Source organism: Gossypium hirsutum, chromosome D04, assembly GCF_007990345.1.
Source record: "Gossypium hirsutum isolate 1008001.06 chromosome D04, Gossypium_hirsutum_v2.1, whole genome shotgun sequence".
NCBI lineage: Eukaryota > Viridiplantae > Streptophyta > Magnoliopsida > Malvales > Malvaceae > Gossypium > Gossypium hirsutum.
The window spans coordinates 196,785-221,617 of NC_053440.1; the positions used below are offsets into that span (position 1 = coordinate 196,785).

At 35.5% G+C, this 24,833-nt stretch overlaps 1 protein-coding gene and 1 pseudogene across 2 annotated transcripts; both read left to right on the forward strand.

Moving 5' to 3' along the window:
- The first annotated feature begins 4,617 nt into the window (after nt 1-4,617).
- Nucleotides 4,618-8,156, forward strand: LOC121216423 (transcription termination factor MTERF8, chloroplastic-like; annotated as a pseudogene).
- A 1,630-nt stretch (nt 8,157-9,786) lies between these two features.
- Nucleotides 9,787-16,126, forward strand: LOC107938067 (subtilisin-like protease SBT3.3). Of its 2 annotated transcripts, none has more exons than XM_016871108.2 (10): nt 9,787-9,963; nt 10,062-10,153; nt 10,256-10,362; nt 13,459-13,614; nt 13,696-14,369; nt 14,448-14,527; nt 14,609-14,851; nt 14,923-15,037; nt 15,123-15,315; nt 15,403-16,126. In XM_016871108.2, the coding sequence occupies exons 1-10, from the start codon at nt 9,841-9,843 to the stop codon at nt 15,963-15,965; spliced, it is 2,346 nt and encodes a 781-aa protein (XP_016726597.1). In that variant the 5' UTR covers nt 9,787-9,840; the 3' UTR covers nt 15,966-16,126. The 2 variants fall into 2 exon arrangements, with proteins under 2 accessions (XP_016726597.1, XP_016726598.1); XM_016871109.2 differs by having other exon boundaries at nt 10,265-10,362.
- Nucleotides 16,127-24,833: the final 8,707 nt, after the last annotated feature.

Below are 24,833 nucleotides of genomic sequence, written 5' to 3' on the forward strand. Positions count from 1 at the left end.
ACAATTTGGAGGTTTAATCCATTTCTTACACGTTGGGGCAATAGGGATCACCAGTTTATTAGCCAAGTTATGGATTCTAAAGTCATGGCAGAGTGTTTTTGCCTTCTCCTACACAACTCTTGCATCGTCCTCTTTCCCCTTAAATAAAATTCTTGTTGTTCCAATTATTCCAAGGGGTCGTGAATAATTTAGCAGCTACCTTCAAGTCCAAAACTCATAACAAATCTTCTACCAGTCAATGCAACATGAGTAGTCACCAATGAGCAGCCGATTATCGAAGCCCCTGAGAGTTAGAATGGTGCGAGCCGTAGGGCACTCATTGGGAGTGTGGATAAAGGGTTTCCTCCTTTGCACCACACCCAGGGCATTTCTTCTCAAAGTTCTGCCAGATGGAAGAAATGTTGACATAAGTTGGGAGAATATCATGATCCACCGCCAACAGAAGACCCAAATTTTAAAAAGCGTTTTCAACTTCCAAATTATTCTCCAATAAAATCTATGCGGACCGAAGCCAATCTATTTAAGAAGGAGCCAGGAGTAAGCAAATTTCAACGTATAAAACCATGTAGGTTATGAAGCCAAACCCTCCTGTCATTAATACCATCATTCAAAATGGGCAAATTACAAATCTGGTCCCCTAACGAACTCCCATATAGCTCATTAACTGTATTCTTGTTCCGTTCCATATGGTTTTGATTCCATAAATCTCTAACCTTTCTTTCATTGTTGGTCAACAAAGAATGGCACAGAGAGCCACCCTTTAAACCTTCAAAACCCTAATTATCATTACAAATGTCAACGTTGTTATCGTCCCCACAAGCCAAACAAAATCGTTCTCAAGAGCTTTGGCAGCCGTAGCTATACTTGACCAAGTATACAATGGCTTGTCAACCACTTTGGGCGTGAAAGTATCCCCACTCAGAAGAACTTATAGCTCAAACCTTATAGCACAATGTTTTTTAAAATGAGTAACACTATACTTGTCTGCTGAGAAGCCAATTGAGAGGCGCAAGTCAGGAAACCAAGCCCCTCATACTTTTTGGATGCATACTCTATCAAGCCACAGAATATTTCTACTTCTTTCTTGTTAGCCCACCTATTGGCTCATCCTTTATTGCATATCTCGAGGATGCCCTTGGTGTAAGAAGACAGAAATGAGTAAGTAGAAGTGTTGAGGATGCTTTTATGATATCTCTTTACTGCCATATGAAAGGATCTTCGACCAACTATTAATCCTACATGAAAAACGATTAATAATGATATGGAAAACGATAGTTTCTTCTTTTCGATCGATAGAGGTAAGCCAAGATAATTGCCAAGATTATTCACTACACACATCCCAAGTAAAACCTATATTATTGCCGTTAACATGGGTATCAGCCTAAAAAATATGGGTTTTCATGTTAATGTTCGCCGATGCTTTGTAAAATCATAAGATTTCAAGACAGCCTCACGTTTTCTTTTGTTCAACAAAAAGAGGATCATCAACAAAAAAGTATTATCAAGGGTCGTTAATGCTAATCCGAAGCCCTAATAATTTTACTCCTAGATATCAACATCTCGTAAGGCCTCCATGCAAAAAAAAAAAAAAGGTAAGGGGAGAAGGGCCCTTGTCTAAAACCCACTCTAAACAATGATCTCTAAAAGAACATACGCATTTTACCACATAACAAACCAACCGAATGCAACTCATGATTTTACCACCCTAGCCTTCGCATACCCAATCATTTCATAACTTCTTCAAGAAAATTCCACTCAATGCGTCATAAGCTTTGCTCATATCGAGCTTGATGACAAACCTTTATTTGGACCATTCTTAAAACTTTGAAGATAAGCATCAACTCATGAGCTATAAGGTTGTTCATGGATCATGACTAGGAACAAATGCACTTTGGTTCTGACTAATACACATCGGAAAGTAGTCTTGAGTCGGTTGCAAGGACTTCGGAAATATTTGTACAACCTGTTATAAACTAATAGGACGAAATTAGTCATGCCTTGAGATCCTTAGTATAGAGATAAGAATAATCATTGTATCTTAGGCTAGCCACGTTTTTTTTTCCATTTAAACATCATGACATACTTAATAACATCCTTACCTCACAACCTTCCATTAAAAAAAAAAACAACACCTGAAAGGCCATTATTGTTGTTACTTTTAATTGCATGTGGAAGGGTTGTGTTTAGTGGTTTGACAGGTGCAAGATATGGAGAAAGAAATAAAAGATGAAGGTTTGTCGGGGCAAAAGGTTAGACAGTTGCCAACTTGTATGCCGTGGCAATTCTAGGAGATGACCGAGTCACACTCATGCATACAGTTTTAGCCCAACTCTACTTTACCAAAAATTCTAAAAAGAGGAAAATGATCTGAGATCATGAGTTGATACCACTTACCCTAAGGAAAGGATTTAACCAAAAAAAAATCTAAAAAAAAGGAGAATATATCTTGGTTGTGGATTTCCTACGAAAAAAATTTATAAAAATCCAAGGAGGAAACCCTTAAGGCGACAAGGGTAAAGATCCATAGCAAACTAGAGGTAGTGGTTGAGTAGAGACAGAAAAAATAAAGCGAGACAGTCCTTTCAGCCACCACAGGACACTGTACCGTGGAGTGTAATTGGACCGCAAAAGCTGTCTTCCCATCATTCTTCTATTATTTCTTAACTATTTCTGCGTGAATGATTTGATGAAAATGTGTTGAATGATATTTGGTTTTGAATTTTTTGCCAGCCCATGAGCTAAATCTCATAGGGTTGGGATTACTGTTGAAACTTTATTTTCTTTATGTGAGCATAGATTGAATTAATTTATGTTCAATCAATTGTTTTATTCTAATTGTAACGTGCAATCCTAAAATAGGATATCAGCAGTCATAAAATTTAATTTTGAAAGTGATTATTGACCGAAATTGAATGATATGAGCAAGTACTCGAAGATACTATAGTAGACTTAGACATAGTGCAACGCTCATACAGAAGGAAATAGTGCAATGTACCATATTAAAGGCCTATAGACATAAGCAAGGTAACTTAAGTTTTTACTCTCGAAAGAAACATATCACTTTAGAACTCTTCTGAGCAGTAGATTGATTACGATTTTGCCAAGGCATTTCTGACAGTAAGGGTAGATTCTTAGTAATTCCAACCTTTCATATCAATATCATATATCCCTTATCCCTTGCCATAGTATCTTTTCCATCGCATCCTTAGTTGTTTATTTGTTTAGTTACATATTATTCATATAATCATTTCGAATTGCCATTGCATTTCACTCTTCCATTGTCATGGCATTCTCAATTATTCATCAGTTACACATTTTGTTCACATTAATATTTCTTTTGTTACCATTGCATTCTTTCATTATTTTGCTATAACATAATCTAACTTGTTTAATAACTTGACCATTTGTTACCTATCTGATCCCTGTGGAGACGATTCACTTATCACTTTAGTACTTGATCCGACATGTATACTTGCACAATTCACATATCATATTCACACGCGACAGAGCTACGTGCATAAATCTGTTTGTAAACAAATTTTGTAATTCACCTTGCCGTCTATATTATTCCATTTTTGAAAGAGAATTTACCTTTATTATAGAAGTGTAAGCCAAGCTTCTCGATTTGCAGCTTATGACCTCTTTTATATATAATCGCTATTAATTATGAGTGAATGATTAATAGGCTAACTCTTATAACCCCTATTGTTTTGTCCTTTAAGATGCATTGCCAATTTAGAAAAAAATGGTTGTAACTAAAAGGGACCTTAATAATTGTTTTCTCAAAGATTTAAGTAAACCAAAGAATTTTTGAATTCGTCAATACACCCTAGTCCGTTGGCGGTATGTCTGGTTGAATGATGTACGCCAAGTCTTATTGACAGGCCAATGGATGTTACATAAGGCCCATATACTTGAAGCCTAGTAAAAATGTAAACATTCTTGTAACTCGTATTTTACTTCGGTAAATATTATAATCCTAAAGGATAAGAATGTCTATTGTTTAAATCCCTTATGGCTTTTATTGTAGATAGATTTTAATCTCAACTGTTGATGTAATTTAAAATGTATCATTGGATTGTGGGAGCTCAACTATAATAGAGGTTCCCTCCTCATTTGCAATCACTTCATTATTGAATAATTAAACACTTTGTGTGCATTAATCTCTTGTGTCATTTTCCGTTCGTTTGTTGCTTCTTTGTTTTTGAGTTTGCTTCTGCTAATTTTTGGTGCCTCAGAGAATTCTCAACTTTTGAAAGTTAAGCTGACTTTGGCGGATTTGAAGCAAAGTTATGGCCTAAGGCCGTACGGTTTTCCAAACTAAAGTTCTAATCCGAAACAGTTGATATCAGGAGCCAAGGTTTGTAAGGTGCTGAGTTGAGATGACGAAAGAAGTTAGAGAGTAGAATGTCCCAATGGAACCTTGAGAGGTCTAAGAAGCTAACAAATCGAGGGATATGTTATTGACTTTAGAAGGCAGGATGCCAAACTTGAGGGTTTTGTAGGTGAGATGAAGGAAAGCCTCGAGGTAGTTGAGGGACGCACTACAGGGTTGGACTTAGGAAGTATCAACTCAAGGGACAAGTGTTGGATACTCTCAATAGCAACATAGAAGATATGCGAGTGGCTTTCAATTCCACTTTAGGTAAGCTGACAGAGTGGGATGATGCTCTCGAATCAGTATTGATGGCTTTGAAGGAACAAATTGAGGAGCTTAAGGGAGAGCTCATTGTTTGTAGAGCTGCCGTGGAAAATGGGTTTGGTTACAAACTGAACATCAATAGATGTTTCAAAGAGAAAGTCCGCGAGAGATGTGGAGACTTCTTATGACAATGGAGCATACTTTCATGCTTAGGAATCAGAGTGATGCTACTAAGGTAAATATTGCATCCATGTATTTTATGATGTCTTTATTTATGGTGACGTCTTAGGTCCACAAAAGAGTTCAAGGACATTTTTACCTACAATATGCTGAGAAAAAAGTTCGGGATAAGTTACGTCAGCTTTCGCAACAAGGCACGGTTAGAGAGTATGTGAAGAAGTTTAATGAACTAACGTTTCAGATTTCCAATTTGGATGAGGAAGAGGCTTTCTTCTTTTTCATCGATGGGTTGAAGCCTCAGGTCAAGAAAGAATTGAAACATTAAGGGATTAAGGAACTTATTAAAGTCATGGCTGTAGTAGAGTTGCTTGTTGAGCTAGGTGGTAAAAAGTCAAAAAAGTTTGAGCCTTCCAAGCTTAAACTCAAACCAAAGGGTAATGGTGGGGGAGATAAAAGACAACTCAACCAAGACTAAAGATAGTAAGCTCCAGACAATGAAAGTTAAGCCCAACAAGATGTGGAAATAGAAAAAGGATAAGGAGTGAGTGAAATGCTTACTTTGCGACGGTCCACACATGATGAGGGACTGCCCCAAACGATACATATTTCTACCATCAAGGGAGATTATAAGCTATAAAAAGGCATTGATGAAACTTGATTTGATCTTGAGTTGCGTCGAAGCCAAGAAAAATCCGCACATTAGAACTTTAACATTTTTTTGTCCACGTTAATCTTTACTATTTTCTTGAAGGAAAAGCTAAAAATAAAATTTAGACTTTAGTATAAAAATAATTGTTAAGTTTAAGAATTAATTTAGAAAAATAAATTCAAAACCTAATATAAAAACAATTGTAAAATTAGAGTTCTAATGGGTGAACAATCGTGTAAATGGAAAGAATTAACTTTTAATAAGAAAGTTAAAACTATAATATATCCGAAATCCATTCAGGCAAGAAAAAAAAACGATTAACCCCAGATAAAATGTTTTGATTCATATGCTCCAATTCATAGACGCCGAATGCTTCCCACAAAATGATAAAAGGGTGCTCTCTCCATTCAGGCAAGAAAAAAAAAGGATTAACCCCAGATAAAATGTTTTGATTCATATGCTCCAATTCATAGACGCCGAATGCTTCCCACAAAATGATAAAGGGTGCTCTCGAATTTCTACCGTTCAGCTTATCTTGTGAGCCAACTAGACTAGAATTGCAATGATGTCACCTTCAGGAAGCAATACCATTTTGACTTCCTTCTTGTGACCAAAGCCCGCCTTCGCTAGAATTGAGGCTCATCCAAATATGGTTGCTGCAATTACCATGTTTACAAATTCCTTTTGTCTTTCCTCCTCTTCTACTTTCTTAAACTCACACGCTGTTACCACAACAAAATTATTATCCCGGTTTCTTTGTATGCAATCAACTGCCCGCCACGCGAATGGTTCCTATGATAATGCTACTAAGACATCACATAATCTTATCTATTTCAGGCCATTCAAGTGTCCCAACCGGCTAGCCGTTTGCTCATCCAATGTAACTCTGTCGACACAGCTATCTCTCTTGGTGGGAAGCAGGTTTGTAATTCGCTCTCTTCGAGGCATTTTGTCAAACACTTCTCGTATTTGCAACTATTCTCTTTTTGTCAAGACTAACTGTGTTGTTTGTGGCAGGTATGCTGTTTTCGGTGTTCAGAGAAATTGGGCTAAATGAAAGGAAACCAATTTACTTTGGGCAAAAACCCAACTTTAAGATCAACTTCTTTGGACAGAATACGTGCCCGGGTTCTTGCTTTACAGTCGGTTGGAATCAATGGCTTTGCTCTTTATCGTTTGGTCATTAAATGTCCAAGTGTACTCATTGCTGAGGAAATTGATCCTGTGATTAGTTTTGTGCGTGATGATTTAGAAGGAAAGGTTGAAGCAGCACAACTGGAACGCCTTTTTATTACAACAGAAGCGAGATTTTTGCTTGGTTTTGCTCAAAAGGTTAAACTGCTGCTCCATCATGAAGTTCCCCAAGAGAAGATAGCTCATGTTCTCAACAATGCCAACTTGAACAAAGCCATTTGTTGCAAGTCTGTTGAAGAACTTGAAAGAACCATAGCTTTCTTGAAACCTTATCATGGCATTGAAATAATAGTTAGGCGTCCTGCAATTCTCAACTACGATTTGGATTCTCAGTTGATTCCAAAATTCGGTTTCTTGAAGAGCTTAGCGGAGGTGATGCAAATGCCACCGGACAGTGTTGCACAAACTGCCTGCCATTTTGAGTTATAGTTTGGAGCATATGGAGAGTCATGTGGATTTCATGAAATCATATGTTGGTCTTGATGACCGGGAAATATTCAAGATTATTCTCGTGTTTCCGAATGTGGTAAGTGCCAGCAAAGAGAGGAAGTTGCGTCCTAGAATAGAGTTTCTCAAGCAATGTGGACTTAATTCTAATGACATTTTCAAGTTCTTAACAAGAGCCCCCTTGTTTGTAGCCCTTTCCTTTGAAGATAACCTTGCTCATAAACTTGGATTTTTGGTAAAGATTGGATACGAATATAGAACAAAAGAGTTGGCAGTGGCATTAGGGGCTGTTACCAGAACAAGTTGTGAAAATATGCAAAAGGTAATCGGGCTGTTCTTGAGTTATGGTCTTTCTTGTGAAGATATTTTTTACATGAGCAAGAAACACCCTCAGATATTGCAGTACAATCCTGGTTCTTTGGAAGAGAAGATGGAATATTTGACAGAGGAGATGGGCCGAGATGTTAGTGAGCTACTAACTTTTCCTGCTTTTCTTGGTTACAAGCTTGATGACAGGATAAAGCACAGGTATGAAGTGAAGAAGAAAACAGCAGGGACTGGAATGTCCCTCAACAAGCTCTTATCAGAGTCTGCTGACAGGTTCTCAACAACAGAGCAACCAAAAAGTCTGGTTAATGATTAACAACTGGAACCAAGACTGATGCTTGAGAGTGGTTTCTGTAAGTTGTTCATAGTACCCAATCAAAAACTTGCTTCTGTTAGTAATATCAATTATTGTTAATCTTAATGAGCCATTGTGATTGCACCTTGATGATGAGAACTGAAATATGGCAACTAGAGGAAAAGTGATCTCACACCAAGTTGGCCAATCACAGAAGTTAGAAGCTTCTACTTAAGAAATTTTATAGTGGTAAACCTAGTGAACTGATTTGATTTGTCCTTAGACAATTATATTATAGTGGCAAAGAACACATTTCTGTCGTTTTAAGTGCTTTTATTTTATTAAGCATTACAAAGTTGCGTATTATGAATATTCCTAGTAAATTACCAACTCATTTGACAAATGTCATGTTCATTTTCTTGCTTCTCTGCCTAACATAAGAACTGTTTTTTGGTGGGAACCATGTGTTTCTTAATCTCACTATACATGTGCTTTTCACGCACCCTTTTGTTTTTTTGGTTGAAAGTGGAAATATGACATTCCTTTCTGGTGTGATAAAGAGTTCCAGAGAGACTCACCCAACTGAACCATCCCCTCACTTATGCTTCTACATACCAATTGTCCATAAGCTGCTCTGTGTGTGTTTGCTCCTGAACTAACTAAAATGATCATTGGAAACTAAAGTTTGTATATTTCCTCCAATTTCAATCTTGTTGAGGGCAAGTATCTACTTTGGAGTGTTTGACTCCCTCAACTGAAGGTATTGTTCCTGTGTCGGGGTCTTGTCTCTCGTACTTTGAGGAGAGCCCAAAGGGGTTCACGGAGTTTAAAGAGTGTCTCGGTTGATGTAAATACGACTTGCAAGCTCATGGGAGAGGTGTTAGTATTGTGCGAAATATTAATTATGCATGTTGCGCCTGCGGGGGATCGAATTATCAACCAAGGCTTAAATACTAACACCTCTCCTGTGAGCTTGTAGGTTGTATCTACTTCAACTGAGGCACTCCCTAAGCTCTGTGAACCCCTTTGAGCTTTCGTCAGAGTACGGGAGACAACCCCAACATCGGGACAATATCTTCTGTTGAGGGAGCGAGACACTCCAAAGCAAATACTTGCCCTCAACAATAGTGAAGAAAGAAAATTACAGTGCTGATTGACAAAATAAAGACATATTTATTTATGTATATTAAGGGTCTAGTTTCTCGAAGCGATCGCGAGTGCATGATGGAAGTGGTAGCTGAATAATGGAAAAGAAAGTGCTACTTGGTTTTCTGCAAAATGATCACTACAAACAAAACATACGACACCAACATCTATGAGAGACCTGAAGGAAGGTTCCTTTTGTCGGGGCAGCGTGCTTCCCATCGTGGCTGCACTAAAATAAAAAAAAGAAGTTTGCAGTTGACTGGTTCATGGCAAAATATCATAGCCGCTCAATTTGGAACGATAATCGATTCAGGATTTGAAAGGAAGAGAGGGGTGGGGGAATATTACACTCTTTTAAGAGTATATCAATAATTGCAGCAGCCAATGATAGCAGCAAAGACAAATTAAAGATGAACCACACCTCATTTTTTTTTATGGAAATTAATCAGTAAAATGGGATTGAAAGTGGGATGCTTTTATCTTCAACAGGGACTTGTTCCTATCTGAAAATAACAGTAGGAATGGTGCACTGATAGCACCCCCCTCCCCCTGCTGAAAGAAAACAAGGCAGTAATTTGCTTCCAATAGTGGAAGCATTCATTTACACAGTCATACCTGCATGACAATTCCAGACTATATACATAGAAACATATATTTTAATATGGATAATTCTCCATTATTTGAGGGTTAATGCAATTATTTACCTACCACTAAACTAAACTACTCATCCTTCATACCAAATAAACACATTTGTTTGTGGAACAAGGCATGCATAGGGCTAAACTATATTTGTCTTTAATTCACTAACTTTTTTTTTAATTTTTTTTATAGAAAGTAGCTTTTGTGGCAAGGAACAGGTCCACCTTTTCTTTTTTCTCTATTTAAAGAACGATTGGTTCCAAGCACGAGAACCCATCCATCTCTTCTTAGTTTCTCTGTCATTACCAAAAAAAAAAAAAAATGGGGTTTCTTTTGCATGATCAGAAGAACACTATGATTATGTCGTTTGTTTTAGTTCCTTTACTGCTGATTCTAAACATGCATTACTATATGTTACCAGCTCTTGCAGATTCCAAGCGAAATGTTAGTAAATCCTGCCATGAGAATACCATGATGGATCTCTCATTCATTTTCTTTTTTTAATTTTCTTTTGATTACGCTGATTAAATTAAACTGGACAGGTTTACATTGTTTACATGGGAAAAAGGCAGCACCTTGATGTTGAGCTTCTTACAAGAACCCATCATGATATGCTTGTAACTGTTCTTGGGAGGTTCAAAACCAAAATTACTTAAACTTACAATTAACTAATATTTTGTTATATTGAAACGTACTGCCAACACATACATGGGTTTTTCTCACTAAAAGCTTAAAGCTATGGCAGCGAAGAAACATCCGAAGATTCCATTGTATACAGCTATAAACATGGTTTCTCTGGCTTTGCCGCAAAGATGACAAAGGCTCAAGCTCTAAAGCTCTCAAGTATGCGTACCGCAACTCATTTCCTTTTTCCTTTTTATTTTGGTCTAAACTAAAATATTATCAGCTCTTAAGTTTCCTACTTTCATGTTTTTTTTTCATTTAAATAATTTTAAATTTATATCGAAATAAAATTTTATTCTAAAGTTTTGCATCACAAATTAAAGGTTAAGTGTTTAGTTAAATAAATCAAATTCCACGAACTTGTTGGTTTTTTTTTTACAGAAACATTAGATTTTTTTTAATTTCTGAAAATGAAAAACTTATTTATTAAATATATATTTTTTAAGGAGTATCTCGACACTCATGGGTGTCGAGTTTAATATAGAGTTTTTAACTATTGAACTTTTTCGAGAATAGGAATATTAGAATTTTTTTAATTTCTGACAATGAAAACTTATTTATTAAAATATGTTTTTCGAAGGAGTATCTCGGCACTCATGGGTGTTGAGTTTAGTATAAGATTTTTAACTATTGAACTTTTTCGAGAATAGGAAGAAACAAAAAGAAAAGAAAAGAATGTCAATTGATGGGTGTCATGTTCCACTATATTTAGTTGACTCCAAACCTCATTATCAATTTATGTAGTTGGCTTAATACATAATAAGAAAGAAAGAAGATATAAAGAGTAGTCAAAATGTTAAGCCAAACTCGGCATGAATTGGTAACAAGATACAGAGTCGACTAAATAAGGTGAAGCTCAACATTTATGCATGTCAAGATCCCTAGTTAGTTGACATTCTCTTTTCTTGTCTCATTCTTAATCTCGAGAAAATTCAATAGGAAAAATCCTATACTAAACTTGACTCTTATTAGTGTCGACGTGCTCCCTAAAAAATTATATATTGGGGAATAAGTTTTCCCTACACCTATTATCAGAAATAATAAAAAAATTTAATATACAAGTAAAAAAAAAAGCTTGAACAATAAAAAAAATTAGAGTTGTGTTTGAACTAGGGATTTGAATACCTATTTTTTATAGGTTTAATCCACAAATTGGCACTTAATAATACTATTTTTCTATCTTGGTATCTAGATTTTTTTTTTTTTGGTCACATGTTGTACTTAAACTAGTTTTTCTCCTAAGTTGGTACATTTGTTAATCCAACAGTTAGTCAAATCATTAAATCTATTTTAAAAAAGGCTAAAGCCACAAATTAGTACCTAAACTATATCATTTTTCTCAAATTGGTACCTAAACCTTTATTTTTTTTGTCACAAGTGGTACCTAAGCTATTCTTTTAGTACTCATTTTACACCAAAATGTTATATTTGAAATTAACTCTTTTATTTCCCTTTTTTTCTTTTTACACTATTTCTCTCTTTATCCCCCTTTTGTTTCTTCTTCCTTTATAATGTTTGACAATACCAGCAACGCTTGAAAATTTCCCTCTTGAGGTTAAGATGCTGGCGATTAATTTTGTTTTTGAACTTCATTGCCTATTTGCTCGACCTAATGGGATCAAAAAAGTTATGTCATCGATCAAAACTAGTATTTTCAGAATTGGACGGCGGTTGGGATACTGGTTGACTCGTAAATCGATATGGACTGATTGTATCAAGCTAAAAACAACTATTGAACTGATTCCTCTATTTTTTTATGAATTTTAATCATTTATTTGATGAAATTAGACGAATTGATAGAATTGATTATTGGTGGCCTAATTGGTTTGACCATCGGTTTGGTTCTGAAGAAAAAACTAAAGAAAAAAGAATATATATATATATAAATAGAAAATGATTTTTTTGTCTATTTTTTGCCATGTGTCAATTTTTAATTGGTTATCTTTTAAAAAATAAATTTAGGCTTAGTTTCTCATTACTTTAAAAAAGTGCTTTGTGAAAGTGCCTAATTTTAAATGATATACATTTAAAGGCCTTTTTTTTAAAAAAATAATATAAAAAATAATTAATTACAAAAATGGGATGGGGGGAATTAATTGCAAGAATTAGTCGTTTGTTAGTCTGACACATCGACGACACCATCCTCCTTTTTAGCTAATCATCACGCAGTCATAGTTTAGGTATCAAAATGAGAAAAATGCATAGTTTAGGTATCAATTTGTGAGTTAAGCCTTTATTTTTTTTAAAAAAAATAGACTTAATGGTTTGACAGAGGTATCAACTTGGAAAGTGAAATAGTTTAAGTACCACTTATGACAAAAAAATTAGGTACCAAAATGAAAAAAATGATATAATTTAGATACCAATTTACAAGTTAAACTTTTTTAAAAGGTAAATCAATTGGTTTGGGTAAAAAAAAAAGGGAAGAATTTCTAATTTTGTCAAGAAGGGATGAGTTCCTTGTTCATATTCCATGGATATTTTTTCAAAAGTTGACAAATTATTTTTTCACGTGATCACCAAATTTGTTTAAGATTGAAGTTGTGAGGAATATATTTGAGAAGGTTTAAAAATTATAATGTGCTTTTGTTTTGTTTTCTGTCATATAAAATATTATAAATATTAAAATAAATGTTATTTAAAATTTAATAATATAAATAATGGTAGCAAAGGAAATGAATGTATATAAAATTACTGATTATGAGTTGGAATTGATCACCAAAATACTTGTATTAATCTCAAATATTCACTTATTTGATTTAAGGACCATCAATAAAATTTGTTGTGAATTGATGTCGAGTATATTGGTAGTAAAAAAACCGCCAAACAATTATTGCACCATATTCCTATATGAGATGTGTCAACATCAATTCCCACGTACCAACAATATCTATATTTGAAACATCCTCATGCAATGATATACAAATGGTCAAGTTATTATAACAAAGTTAGATTAATGTTATAGCAAAATAATGTAAACAAAAGAAATATTAACAAGTTATTAAAAAGACTCTATTTTAACAAGCCAATCGTTTAGCTAAAGATAAAGAATCATACCACATGATAAACTCAGAAATAACATGCATGAACGTGAAGAACAGAACAGAAGTTTATGTTTGAATATATGATGAGTGATCACACAAAGTCATAACTTAGCATATATAGATAACACCATCTTTAACTAAAAAGGTGAGATTGTTGAATCTTTGATGGAGTGGAAAGCTTTTAATCCTAGATTTTGTGTTGTGGTCATAGAGTTACCAGGTGTGATTCATGTCACACGCAATCGATTTTATAAGGTTCAAACGACCAGAAGCTGGGATTACCTTGGACTCTCTTCCACCTCCTTGTCCAATCTTCTGAATAAAAGCAAAATGGGAAATGGTGTTATCATCGGTCTCCTTGATACAGGTCTGCTTCTCGTCTCTACCACTCATCCCTGTTTGTACTGTGAAACAGCTACTGATTAAATCTCTTTTAAGTAATAAGCAGGGATATGGCCAGAATTAGAAGTTTTCAATGATGAAAATCTGGGGCCAATCCCCTCTCGATGGAGGGGAGTTTGTGAATCTGGACAACACTTTGATGGTGCAAAAGCCTGCAACAGAAAATTGATAGGAGCTCGTTATTTCATAAGTGGACTTGAAGCTGAGTATGGACAGCCATACAACACTAGTGAAAACGATGATTACATGTCCCCAAGGGATTCCAGTGGGCATGGAACCCACACATCTTCAATTGCTGGTGGCTCGTTTGTTGCCAATGCCAGCTATGATGGGCTAGGTCTTGGCACGGTGAGAGGTGGTGCACCGGGAGCTCATCTAGCTATGTACAAAGTATGTTGGCGCTTGTATGGAGGTGTTTGTGCCGATGCCGATGTGTTGAAAGCCTTTGATGAAGCGATAAATGATGGTGTGGATGTGTTGTCAGTGTCTCTTGCTGCTGATATTCCCTTGTATTCTGAAGTTGACCATCGTGGTTCAATTCCTATCGGTTCATTTCATGCTGTAGCAAAAGGGATTACCGTTGTTTGTGCAGCAGGGAACGCAGGTCCGAGAGCTGAAACTGTACAGAACACAGCACCCTGGATTTTGACTGTTGCAGCAAGCACTGTGGATCGGTCCTTCCCCACACCTATAACACTAGGAAACAACCAAACCATCATTGTAAGCAACAAGACACTAACTGGACAACGAAAATGGCTTGATCGTATTCGAACTAACAGCTATAAGTATCAATTTCAGGGTCAAGCAATGTTCACAGGAGAGGATACAGTGTCTGCAGCGTTGGTGTACCCTGAAGTCTCGGACCTCATGCCTCCACGGTAATTACTTACAAAACAATCCTGGTCCATCTCTTCAGCCTTGTTGTTCTCAGTACTTAAGCTAACTGAGTGGTCCTACAGTAACTGTGAATCCCTCTCGTCAAATGATGATTGGATGGCCGGAAAAATAGTGCTTTGCTTTGCTTCAGACTACAATCAGAGCTTGTTAAATGATGCTATATTGTCTGTCAAAGCGGCGGGTGGGTTGGGAGTGATTGTTTCTAGGAGTTCAAGTAATTATTATCCATATGCTATGAACTTCCCATGTCTTCAAGTAACCTATGAAACTGGAACTCAGATCCTGTATTACATTCGATCTACAAGGTAAAATCGTTGAGACTATCCAGTTTCTTTGTCATCAAATCATTGTTAACTGTTGCTCTCGAACTTCGCAGTAATCCCCAAGTAAGACTGAGTCCATCAAGAACGCATATCGGTAAGCCAGTGTCAACCAATGTGGCATACTTCTCATCTCGAGGGCCTAGTTCCAATGTCCCTGCTATACTTAAGGTTACTCACCTCACTTCTTATCCATTTTGCGATATCAATCTGTTAAAAACTCATCAAAGCTTGCTATGATCACTGTGTGACACAGCCAGATATAGCGGCTCCTGGCGTCCAGATACTAGCTGCAATTCCTCCTTTTGATGAAACAACAACTGGTGCATTTGCTTTTCTCTCAGGAACATCAATGGCAACTCCCCACGTGTCCGGAATTGTTGCTTTACTGAAATCATTGTACCCGGATTGGTCCCCTGCTGCTATTAAATCAGCAATTATCACCACTGGTATGTATATTCATTGAATCACAATATTTGCAAATACCATTCACCTAGGCTACCTTCTTGAACTGTTTTCATCTCTTAACTACACAGGATTGACTTCCCATCAATCTGGAGGACCAATTTTTGCAGAGGGAGAACCACCAAAGCTTGCCGACCCCTTCGATTTTGGAGGTGGAATTGTGAACCCAAACAGCGCGGCCGATCCTGGCCTGGTTTATGACATGAATACAGAGAATTATGTGCATTATCTTTGTGCCATGGGTTACAATAACTCTGATATCTTCCAGCTCACTGAACATCCAGTAGTTTGCCCCTCCAAACAACCTTCTATTCTGGACGTAAACCTCCCATCCATAACTATCCCGAACCTCAAAAAGACAACAATTCTTACCAGAACAGTCACAAATGTGGGACCTGTCAACTCCAAATACAAGGCTAGCGTTGAGTTTGCATCTGGCATAAACGTAGCAGTGAGACCTGAAACATTGATCTTCAGCTCTAGGACGAAGGCCATCTCCTTCTCTGTGATGATTTCATCTGCCCACAACGTAAATGCAGGGTACTATTTTGGAAGCTTGACATGGACAGATGGTGTGCATGTGGTTCGAAGTCCGATATCTGTGAGAACTGAGGTTGGAGAAAGCTTTTTCTGATGAAAACACTCCAGTCCAGCAGTTGACAGCAATTTACAGAAATGAACAAAAATAATAGAATAGTATGTGGTACTCCCTAAGAATCTATATCATGGAACAAAATAAAACCTTATAATCAACCATAAGCTTGCAATTGTAAACTATTGTGCTTTATGCTTTCATCAGTTCATTTTCTACTTGAAATGGTATTGTAACAAAATATATGGTACCCTGAACCTGCATTAGTCAAATAACTGAGCATCATCCTTAAATGAAATGACCCATATATACAAAAAGAAATGACATAGAAGCTAAAGAAGGATGGTAGAATAAAGCATGTTAAAATCCGCTTTAACAATGAACCACTCCATGCTTCTTTGTAAACAGTCACCTTCGAAAGAAAAAATCATGGAGAAGTGAGAAAAATGTGTAAACACAAACATAGTCTCAATCGATCAAATTTTCGAATTTAGGATGTGCACCTCACGTCTTCTAATCTTTGGGTCTTTCCGAAATTCTCCGCCTCGAACTCACAACCTGACATCAATTTCCCTAACAAGATGGCTATGCTTCTGTACTGCCTTACCCACCTTCTCCTCGATATGCTTTGTGTGCCATAAAAGGAGAGTTCATTATAGTAAACATGAACGAAAAATGGACGTCGTGCAAAGAATACCTTGGATTTATTTATTCATTTATTGTTTTAATAACAAAATTAGGCATTCAATGTTTATGTATTCTACTCATTTGATCTTAATTAAATTTAAAATATTCAACAAATTTAGTCACCAATGTTTACAAAATTTATCATTCTAATTCTAATTTTTTTTAAAAAAATTCAAATATAGCCCTCAATAATTATAAAAATATCAATTTAGCTCTATTTCTAAAAGTTACAAAAAAAAGAAAAAAATTGTTAAAAATTTCAGTTTTGGATAAAAATTATAAAAATGATTTAAAAAAGGTATAAATAAAAAAACAAAAAATATGTATTAAAAATAAAAAAATACAAAAAAGAAAAGAAAAAGAATACATATATCAGATGATTTAAAATGAAATGAACACGAAATAGATTGATGAATATTAGAGAGATGAAGTTGGACATCCCCATGGGATATGGAATTGACAAAGTTATCTCCCTTAAATTAGATTTTCTGGAACTTTGATCGTTTGATCAACACACTTCGACTACTAAAGTTTGGGATTAGTTAACAATGACATGTCCAAGTTGAAAAAAATAAGGAGAAAAAATATATAGATTTTTCATTTCATGAAAGACGTTCACATTGCATTATTTTCTCTACTTGAAGATTAGATCTTTGTATATTTTTAATATAAGAAAAAATCAAAATAATTTTTTGTAATAGTTTAAAAAGTTATTAATTTTTGCAGGAATTTAATTAAAAAATATGATATTAATTTAAAACATGACATGTCATATTATTTTAAAATGAGCACAATACTAATGATGTTAAATACTCTTCTTGTTTAGTAGGTTTTGGAGGTACATTAAGGAATATAAAAGAAAAAGAATTTTTTAAAATGGTTTTCTTTTAAAAAAATTAAAATTTGTAAATGTTGAAATCTAAATTTTCTAGAATTAGAACTAAAATGACAAATTTTGTAAACATTTAATAGGTAAAAGTACCATTAATGCCCCAATATTAGGAATTAAATTGCATTTTGCCCCTTCTACACAAAAAACGAGCAAATTAGTCATTCTGTTAGATAAAAGAGAAAATTAGTCCTTTTACAAATTCCATCTATTTCTATTGTTAAGTGTTAATGTGACTGATGAACCAAATACTAGCATGTGGTGTGCCAAGTGTACCTCACACTGATATAATAAGTTTAATAGCATGTGGTAAGTTCAATTTTATATTATTGCTTTCATCAAATAAACTTATCACTAATTGGCACACCACATGCTATCAAACACATTCAAATACATGGTCACCAACATATTCACAAGCTATCAAACTCAAAACATCAAAATTAGTTACGCAAGCTGATACGAGCCAAGGAGGTGACACTCAAGGGGTTGTTTTTCCTAGTGGTCCAATCACTCGAAGCAAGGCACGACAATTAAAATCAAAGATGAATGCTTTTGTCCAAGACTTTGTTGCTACAAATTTAATTCATCATGTTCGTGACATTGACAAATACGGGAATGCAATTCACTGGATCAATCTTGGAATAGTGAAAGCCCATAAATTGGTGGATTAATCTTTTATGTATCTTATTATTATTATTTACTTAATTCTCATTGGTTGGGACACATCATTTATTAGTTAAGTAATTTTATTGGTTAGGTTATTATTTATTTATTTTCTTAGATAATTTTAAAGAGTTTTATTAGGATTCAATTACTCTTTAAAGAGTTTTTATTAGGATTCAATTACTGTTGTAATTTGCCTATAAATAGGCTTGTTTTCTACACATTGGGAAAATATATAAAAAAAGGAGCATTTGATTTCTTCCAAATTTGTGTGAGGCAAATTTTTGAGAGTAGAGTGATTCTTCTCTTGCTATTAGTTTGGAGTTTGTTACTTTCAAGGGTATTTCGGAGTTACAATTATTCAAATTTCTTTCCCCTTCATCGGTGTTTCTAGAGGTTCTTCTTCTAGGGGTTTCGTAGGGAGCCGTTCAATCATTGGCGTTTTTTGGTACAAGTTAACCAAGGGTTCCATAGGGCAAATCTATCCTTTTTTATTATTATTTAACTAATTTTATTTATTCTCGTTTTTATTCCTAATTTGTGTTTCTCTTGTGTCTAGATCTGGGGGTTCCGCATCAGTTGGTATCAGTTTCAGGCCATTCGGTGCTATTTTTGAAGCTAAAATCAAATCCGAAACGAGTCAAAATACCAAAAACACTTTTCATCGGTTTCGTCGATTCTTTTTTTTTTTTTGAATTTTGTGTTTATTCTCCTCTTATTCTTTAAAAAAACAGCAAAAAGAAAAAGAAAAAAGAAGAAGCAAAAAGCGCAAAAAAAACGCAAAAAAAACCCGCAAAAAAAAAGTTGCCTACCTTTCATACGTAGGTTTCTTCTTTTCCTATTATTGTTATTATTTTTTATTTTTCCCAAAATTGAATTTCTTTTCCTTCATCTTTTCTTGACTCAAGTATAATTAAAGCTTCAATTTTTTTTTTGAAAATCTTAAGACACCGAACGTTTCTGATTTTTGTTTTTTTTAAATGGGGTAGAGTTTTCTTAAGTTTTCTTCTTATTAAAGCTTTTCTTTGAATCTAGAGTTAGGGATCGTTGCAGGTCTATGTTTTTTGTTTCTCTTACGCTTTCTAACACTTTGTTTCTTCTTGTGTTAGCAGTTATTAAAGGCACCCACAATTCCTTCATCCGTGTAGCCTCCATTACAAATAGCCACGTCAAGTTTATTGGCCTCTTAAAGCAATTAGGATCTTCATTATTTCTTTGAAGTTTGCACCTCCGTTATTTGATCTTGATTAGTAACCCTCTCCAAACATATTTACAAGTTTTGAATCATTCAGAGAGTTATTCTTTTGAGAGCTAACGAGTGAGGTTATTATTATTTTTTCTTTCTTGTTCCTGTTTGTGTGATTTTTTCACAAATACCATGCCGATCACTAGATCCCAAACTAGTAAAAATGAAGAGGATGAGCAAAAAAGAGAGAACGATCCTTTGGTCAAGTTGTTACAAAAAGAGATGAAAAAGTTGCAAACTCAATTTGAACATCGCATGACCCAGATGTTACAAGAGCAAAGGGAGTATCTTGATATAAAACTTACAACTCAAGAGAGATACATTGCCGATAATTACAAGAAGTTGAACGAAGCCTTTATAAGCCGATCAAATTCGCGAGATCGAACTTTTAAACGAAGGGGGGACCATGTTTTTGATAATGACTTTGAGTCCGAGTATGTACCTAGAGAAAGATTGGAGCGAAACAATGACACCCCAAACCAAAATTTGCTTCTTTTTCAGAGAAGAATGATCCTGATGCTTACCTTGATTGGGAGGAAAAGATGGAAGCAGTCTTTGGTTGTTACAATTACTCTGATGAGAAAAAGGTAACATACGCTGTCGCTGAGTTCATTAATTATGCACTAACATGGTGGAATCAATTATGTAAAAGCAGGATTCTTTATAGAGATCAACTTGTTACTACTTGGGTTGAAATGAAGCGCATCTTGCGAAAATGGTTTGTTCCACCATACTATTATCGAGAACTCCATCAAAGACTCCAACATCTTGTTCAATGAGATAGATCTGTGGATGACTACTACAAAGAGATGGAGACTATTCAGATTAGAGCTAATCTTGTTGAAGAGGCTGAGGTGACTATGGCTAGATTCCTTGCCGGCCTAAAGCCTGAGATTGCAAATCAAGTTGAGTTACAACACTACATGGATGTTGAAGAGATGCTTCAAACCGCACTCACCATTGAAAAACAATTACAAAAGAAAGGGACACCGAGATGTGCTAGTTCAGTTTCTAATCCTGCTTGGAGAGGAAATTGGCAAAAACAAGATGATAGATTGTGGAATGGGAGAGATGCACGGTTCAAGCCAAATGAGCCTAGAACTTACTCCAAAGATAGAGGTATGCCTAATTCATTTAAAGGTTCTACTTCTACTAATCGAGCTCCATCTTCTTCTTCTACTTCTCTTAGTGCCATTAAGCAGCCAAAAGATATTACCTGCTTCAAATGCCAATGAAGGGGTCACTATGCTCGAGAATGCCCTAATAAAAAGTCATTGGTGATTTGAGAAGATGGCGAGGTTGATTTTGAGTCTGATAACGAAGATGAGATGCCTCCTTTGGAATATGCTGATGATGTGCATACTCATGATGAGTATGAAGAATACTTGGAGTATGGTGAGAAAGCACTTGTTGCTCGAAGGGCTTTAAATGTCCAGTTTAAAGAGGAAGGGCGCGAACAAAGAGATAACATTTTCCACACGAGATGTTTGATTGGTGGACAACCTAGTTCATTGATCATCAATAGTGGAAGTTGTACCAATGTGGTAAGTTCTTCCCTTGTTGAGAAACTTGGCCTATCTTGTGTGAAGCATCTAAGGCCATACCGCTTGCAATGGCTGAATGATAGTGGGGAGATAAAAGTATCTAAACAATGCTTAGTTTCATTTTCCATTGGTAGATACTCTGATAAAGTTTTGTGTGATGTTATTCCAATGCAAGCTGGGCACATATTACTTGGATGGCCATGGCAGTTTGATCGACGAGTAAATCATGATGGTTTCCTTAACCAATATACCTTTTTGTTCCTTGGAAAGAAGTTTACTTTGGCTCCACTTCCTCATCAAGAAGTCTACAATGATCAACTCAAACTTGCTAGTGAGATGGGTAAGGGAAGTGAGGTCAAATCATTGAAAAAGGCTAAGAGTAAAGAGACCCTTAGTGTTAAAAGCCAACTTAAAGGCCCAACATTGGTGAGTGATTCCACACACAAGTCACGAGATGAGAGAGTGAGTTTATTCGCTAGGTTTCGAGATATCAAATTTGCTCTTTGTACAAAACAAAAATTTATAATTATTAGGTTTAGGGAAAACTTTGTTTTGACTAACCCTAATACACATTTGCCTAGTTGTTTTGTTGATCTTTTGCAGGATTTTGAGGATGTATTTCTTTCTGAAATGCCTAAAGGATTACCTCCTTTACGAGGGATTGAACATCAAATTGACTTTGTGCCTGGGTCGAGTATTCCGAATAGACCAATCTATCGAAGCAATCCTGAAGAAACTAAGGAGTTGCAAAGGCAAGTTGAAGATCTCTTAGAGAAAGGGTTGATTCGTGAGAGTCTAAGTCTTTGTGCGGTTCTTGTACTTCTCATCCCAAAAAAAAGATGGTTCTTGGAGAATGTGTGTTGATTGTCGTGCTGTCAACAAGATTACGGTAAAGTATCGATATCCAATTCCTCGATTAGATGATATGTTGGATGAGCTTAATGGTGCATGCATTTTCTCTAAAATTGACTTAAAAAGTGGTTACCATCAAATAAGAATGAAACAAAGTGATGAATGGAAAACTGCTTTTAAGACTAAGTATGGCCTGTATGAGTGGTTAGTCATGCCATTTGGCTTAACTAATGCTCCTAGCACATTCATGAGATTAATGAACCACATACTTAGAGCTTTTTTAGGAAAATTTGTCGTTGTGTATTTTAATGACATACTGATTTATAGCAAAACTTTGAATGATCATGTTGGGCATGTTAAATTAGTACTGGATGTGTTAAGGCATGAACGACTCTTTGCTAATCTTGAAAAATGCACCTTTTGTATGGATAAGCTTTTTTTTGGGGTTTTGTGATAAGTTCTACAGGAATCCATGTGGATGAGGAGAAGGTAAAGGCAATTAAAGAATGGCCTATCCCTATAACTGTTTCTGAGGTAAGGTCTTTCCTTGGGTTAGTCGGTTTCTATCGCATGTTTGTTCGTAACTTTTCCACAATTGCTTCGCCTTTGACTGCACTTATTAAAAAGGATGTATCTTTTCATTGGACAGATAAGCAAGAATTAGCATTTAATAAACTTAAAGATAAATTGTGTACTGCTCCTATTCTTGTTTTACCTAATTTTGAAAAGACCTTTGAGATTGAATGTGATGCTTCTGGTGTAGGTATAGGTGCCGTCCTCATGCAAGATAATAAACCACTAGCCTACTTTAGTGAGAAACTTGGTGGAGCACATTTGAACTATTCGACCTATGATAAAGAGTTGTATGCCTTGGTAAGGGCATTAGAAGTTTGGCAACATTACCTTTTACTAAAGGAGTTTGTGATTCACACAAACCATGAATCACTTAAGCACTTAAAGGGACAAGGTAAGTTGAACAAGCGACATGCGAGGTGGGTTGAATTCATTGAATCTTTTCTTTATGTTATAAGGTATAAGAAAGGTAAAGATAATATTGTGGCTGATGCTCTATCAAGGAGGTACACTTTACTTAGTACTTTGCATACTGAGTTATTAGGTTTTGAGCATCTCAAAGATTTATATGCCACTGATTCTGATTTTGCAAGCATTTATGACGCATGTGAACATGGTGCATTTCACAAATTTTATAAGCATGATGGCTATCTTTTTCGAAATAATAGACTACGCTTACCAAAGTGTTCAATGCGAGAATTGTTGGTTCGAGAGGCTCATAGTGGTGGTCTTATGGGTCATTTTGGAGTCACTAAGACTTATGATGTTTTACATGAGCATTTTTATTGGCCTAACATGCGAAAACTTGTTGAGAAAATTTGCTCTACTTGCATTACTTGTAAACAAGCTAAATCCATTGTGATGCCTCATGGTCTATATACTCCTCTTCCTGTTCCTAGTTCACCTTGGACTGACATTTCAATGGATTTTGTAATAGGTTTACCAAGGACAAAGCGTGGACGAGATAGCATCTTTGTGGTTGTGGATCGATTTTCTAAAATGGCTCATTTCATTCCATGCCATAAGACTGATGATGCAACCCATGTTGTCGATCTATTTTTCTGTGAAGTTGTGAGATTACATGGAATCTCAAGGACTATCATTTCCGATAGAGATGCAAAATTTCTTAGTCACTTTTGGAAGGTGTTATGGGGTAAGTTAGGTACTAAACTACTTTACTCTACTACATGCCACCCTCAAACTGATGGTCAAACCGAGGTGGTAAATCAAGTTTTTGGATCTTTGCTTAGAGCCATAATAGGTAAGAATGTTAAATCTTGGGAAGAATGGATACCCTATGTTGAGTTTGCTTATAATCGTTCTGTTCATTCTTCCACAGGTTTTACTCCTTTTGAGATTGTATATGGCTTTAATCCACTTACTGTTTTAGATTTGCTTCCTTTACCTTTGAATGACATTGCTAATTTAGATGGTGAAAGGAAAGCTGATTTAGTGAAAGAGATCCATGAGAAGGCTCGTAAAGCCATTGAGAAAAAGAATGAGTCCAATGCACATCGAGCTAATAAAGGGCGAAAGCAAGTCTTGTTTGAACCTGGAGATTGGGTATGGATGCATATGAGGAAAGAACGATTTCCTTCTAAGAGAAAGAATAAACTTGATGCACGAGGAGATTGACCATTCCAAGTACTCGAGAAAATAAATGACAATGCTTATCGCATTGATCTTCCTGGTGAGTATAGTGTTAGTGCTACTTTCAATGTTTCTAATCTTTCTCCTTTTGAATTTGATGTAGGTTCAGATTCGAGGACGAATCTTCTTGAAGAGGGGGAGAATGATACGAGCCAAGGAGGTGACACTCAAGGGGTTGTTTTTCCTAGTGGTCCAATCACTCGAAGCAAGGCACGACAATTAAAATCAAAGATGAAAGCTTTTGTCCAAGACTTTGTTACTACAAATTTAATTCATCATGTTCGTGACATTGACAAATACGGGAATGCAATTCACTGGACCAATCTTGGAATAGTGAAAGCCCATAAATTGGTGGATTAATCTTTTATGTATATTATTATTATTATTATTTACTTAATTCTCATTGGTTGGGACACATCATTTATGAGTTAAGTAATTTTATTGGTTAGGTTATTATTTATTTATTTTCTTAAATAATTTTAAAGAGTTTTATTAGGATTCAATTACTCTTTAAAGAGTTTTTATTAGGATTCAATTACTCTTGTAATTTGCCTATAAATAGGCTTGTTTTCTACACATTGAGAAAATATATAAAAAATGAGTATTTGTTTTCTTCCAAATTTGTGTGAGGCAAATTTTTTAGAGTAGAGTGATTCTTCTCTTGCTATTGGTTTGGAGTCTGTTACTTTCGAGGGTATTTCGGAGTTACAATTATTCAAATTTCTTTCCCGTTCATCGGTGTTTCTAGAGGTTTTTCTTCTAGGGGTTTTGTAGGGAGCCGCTCAATCATTGGCGTTTTTGGGTAC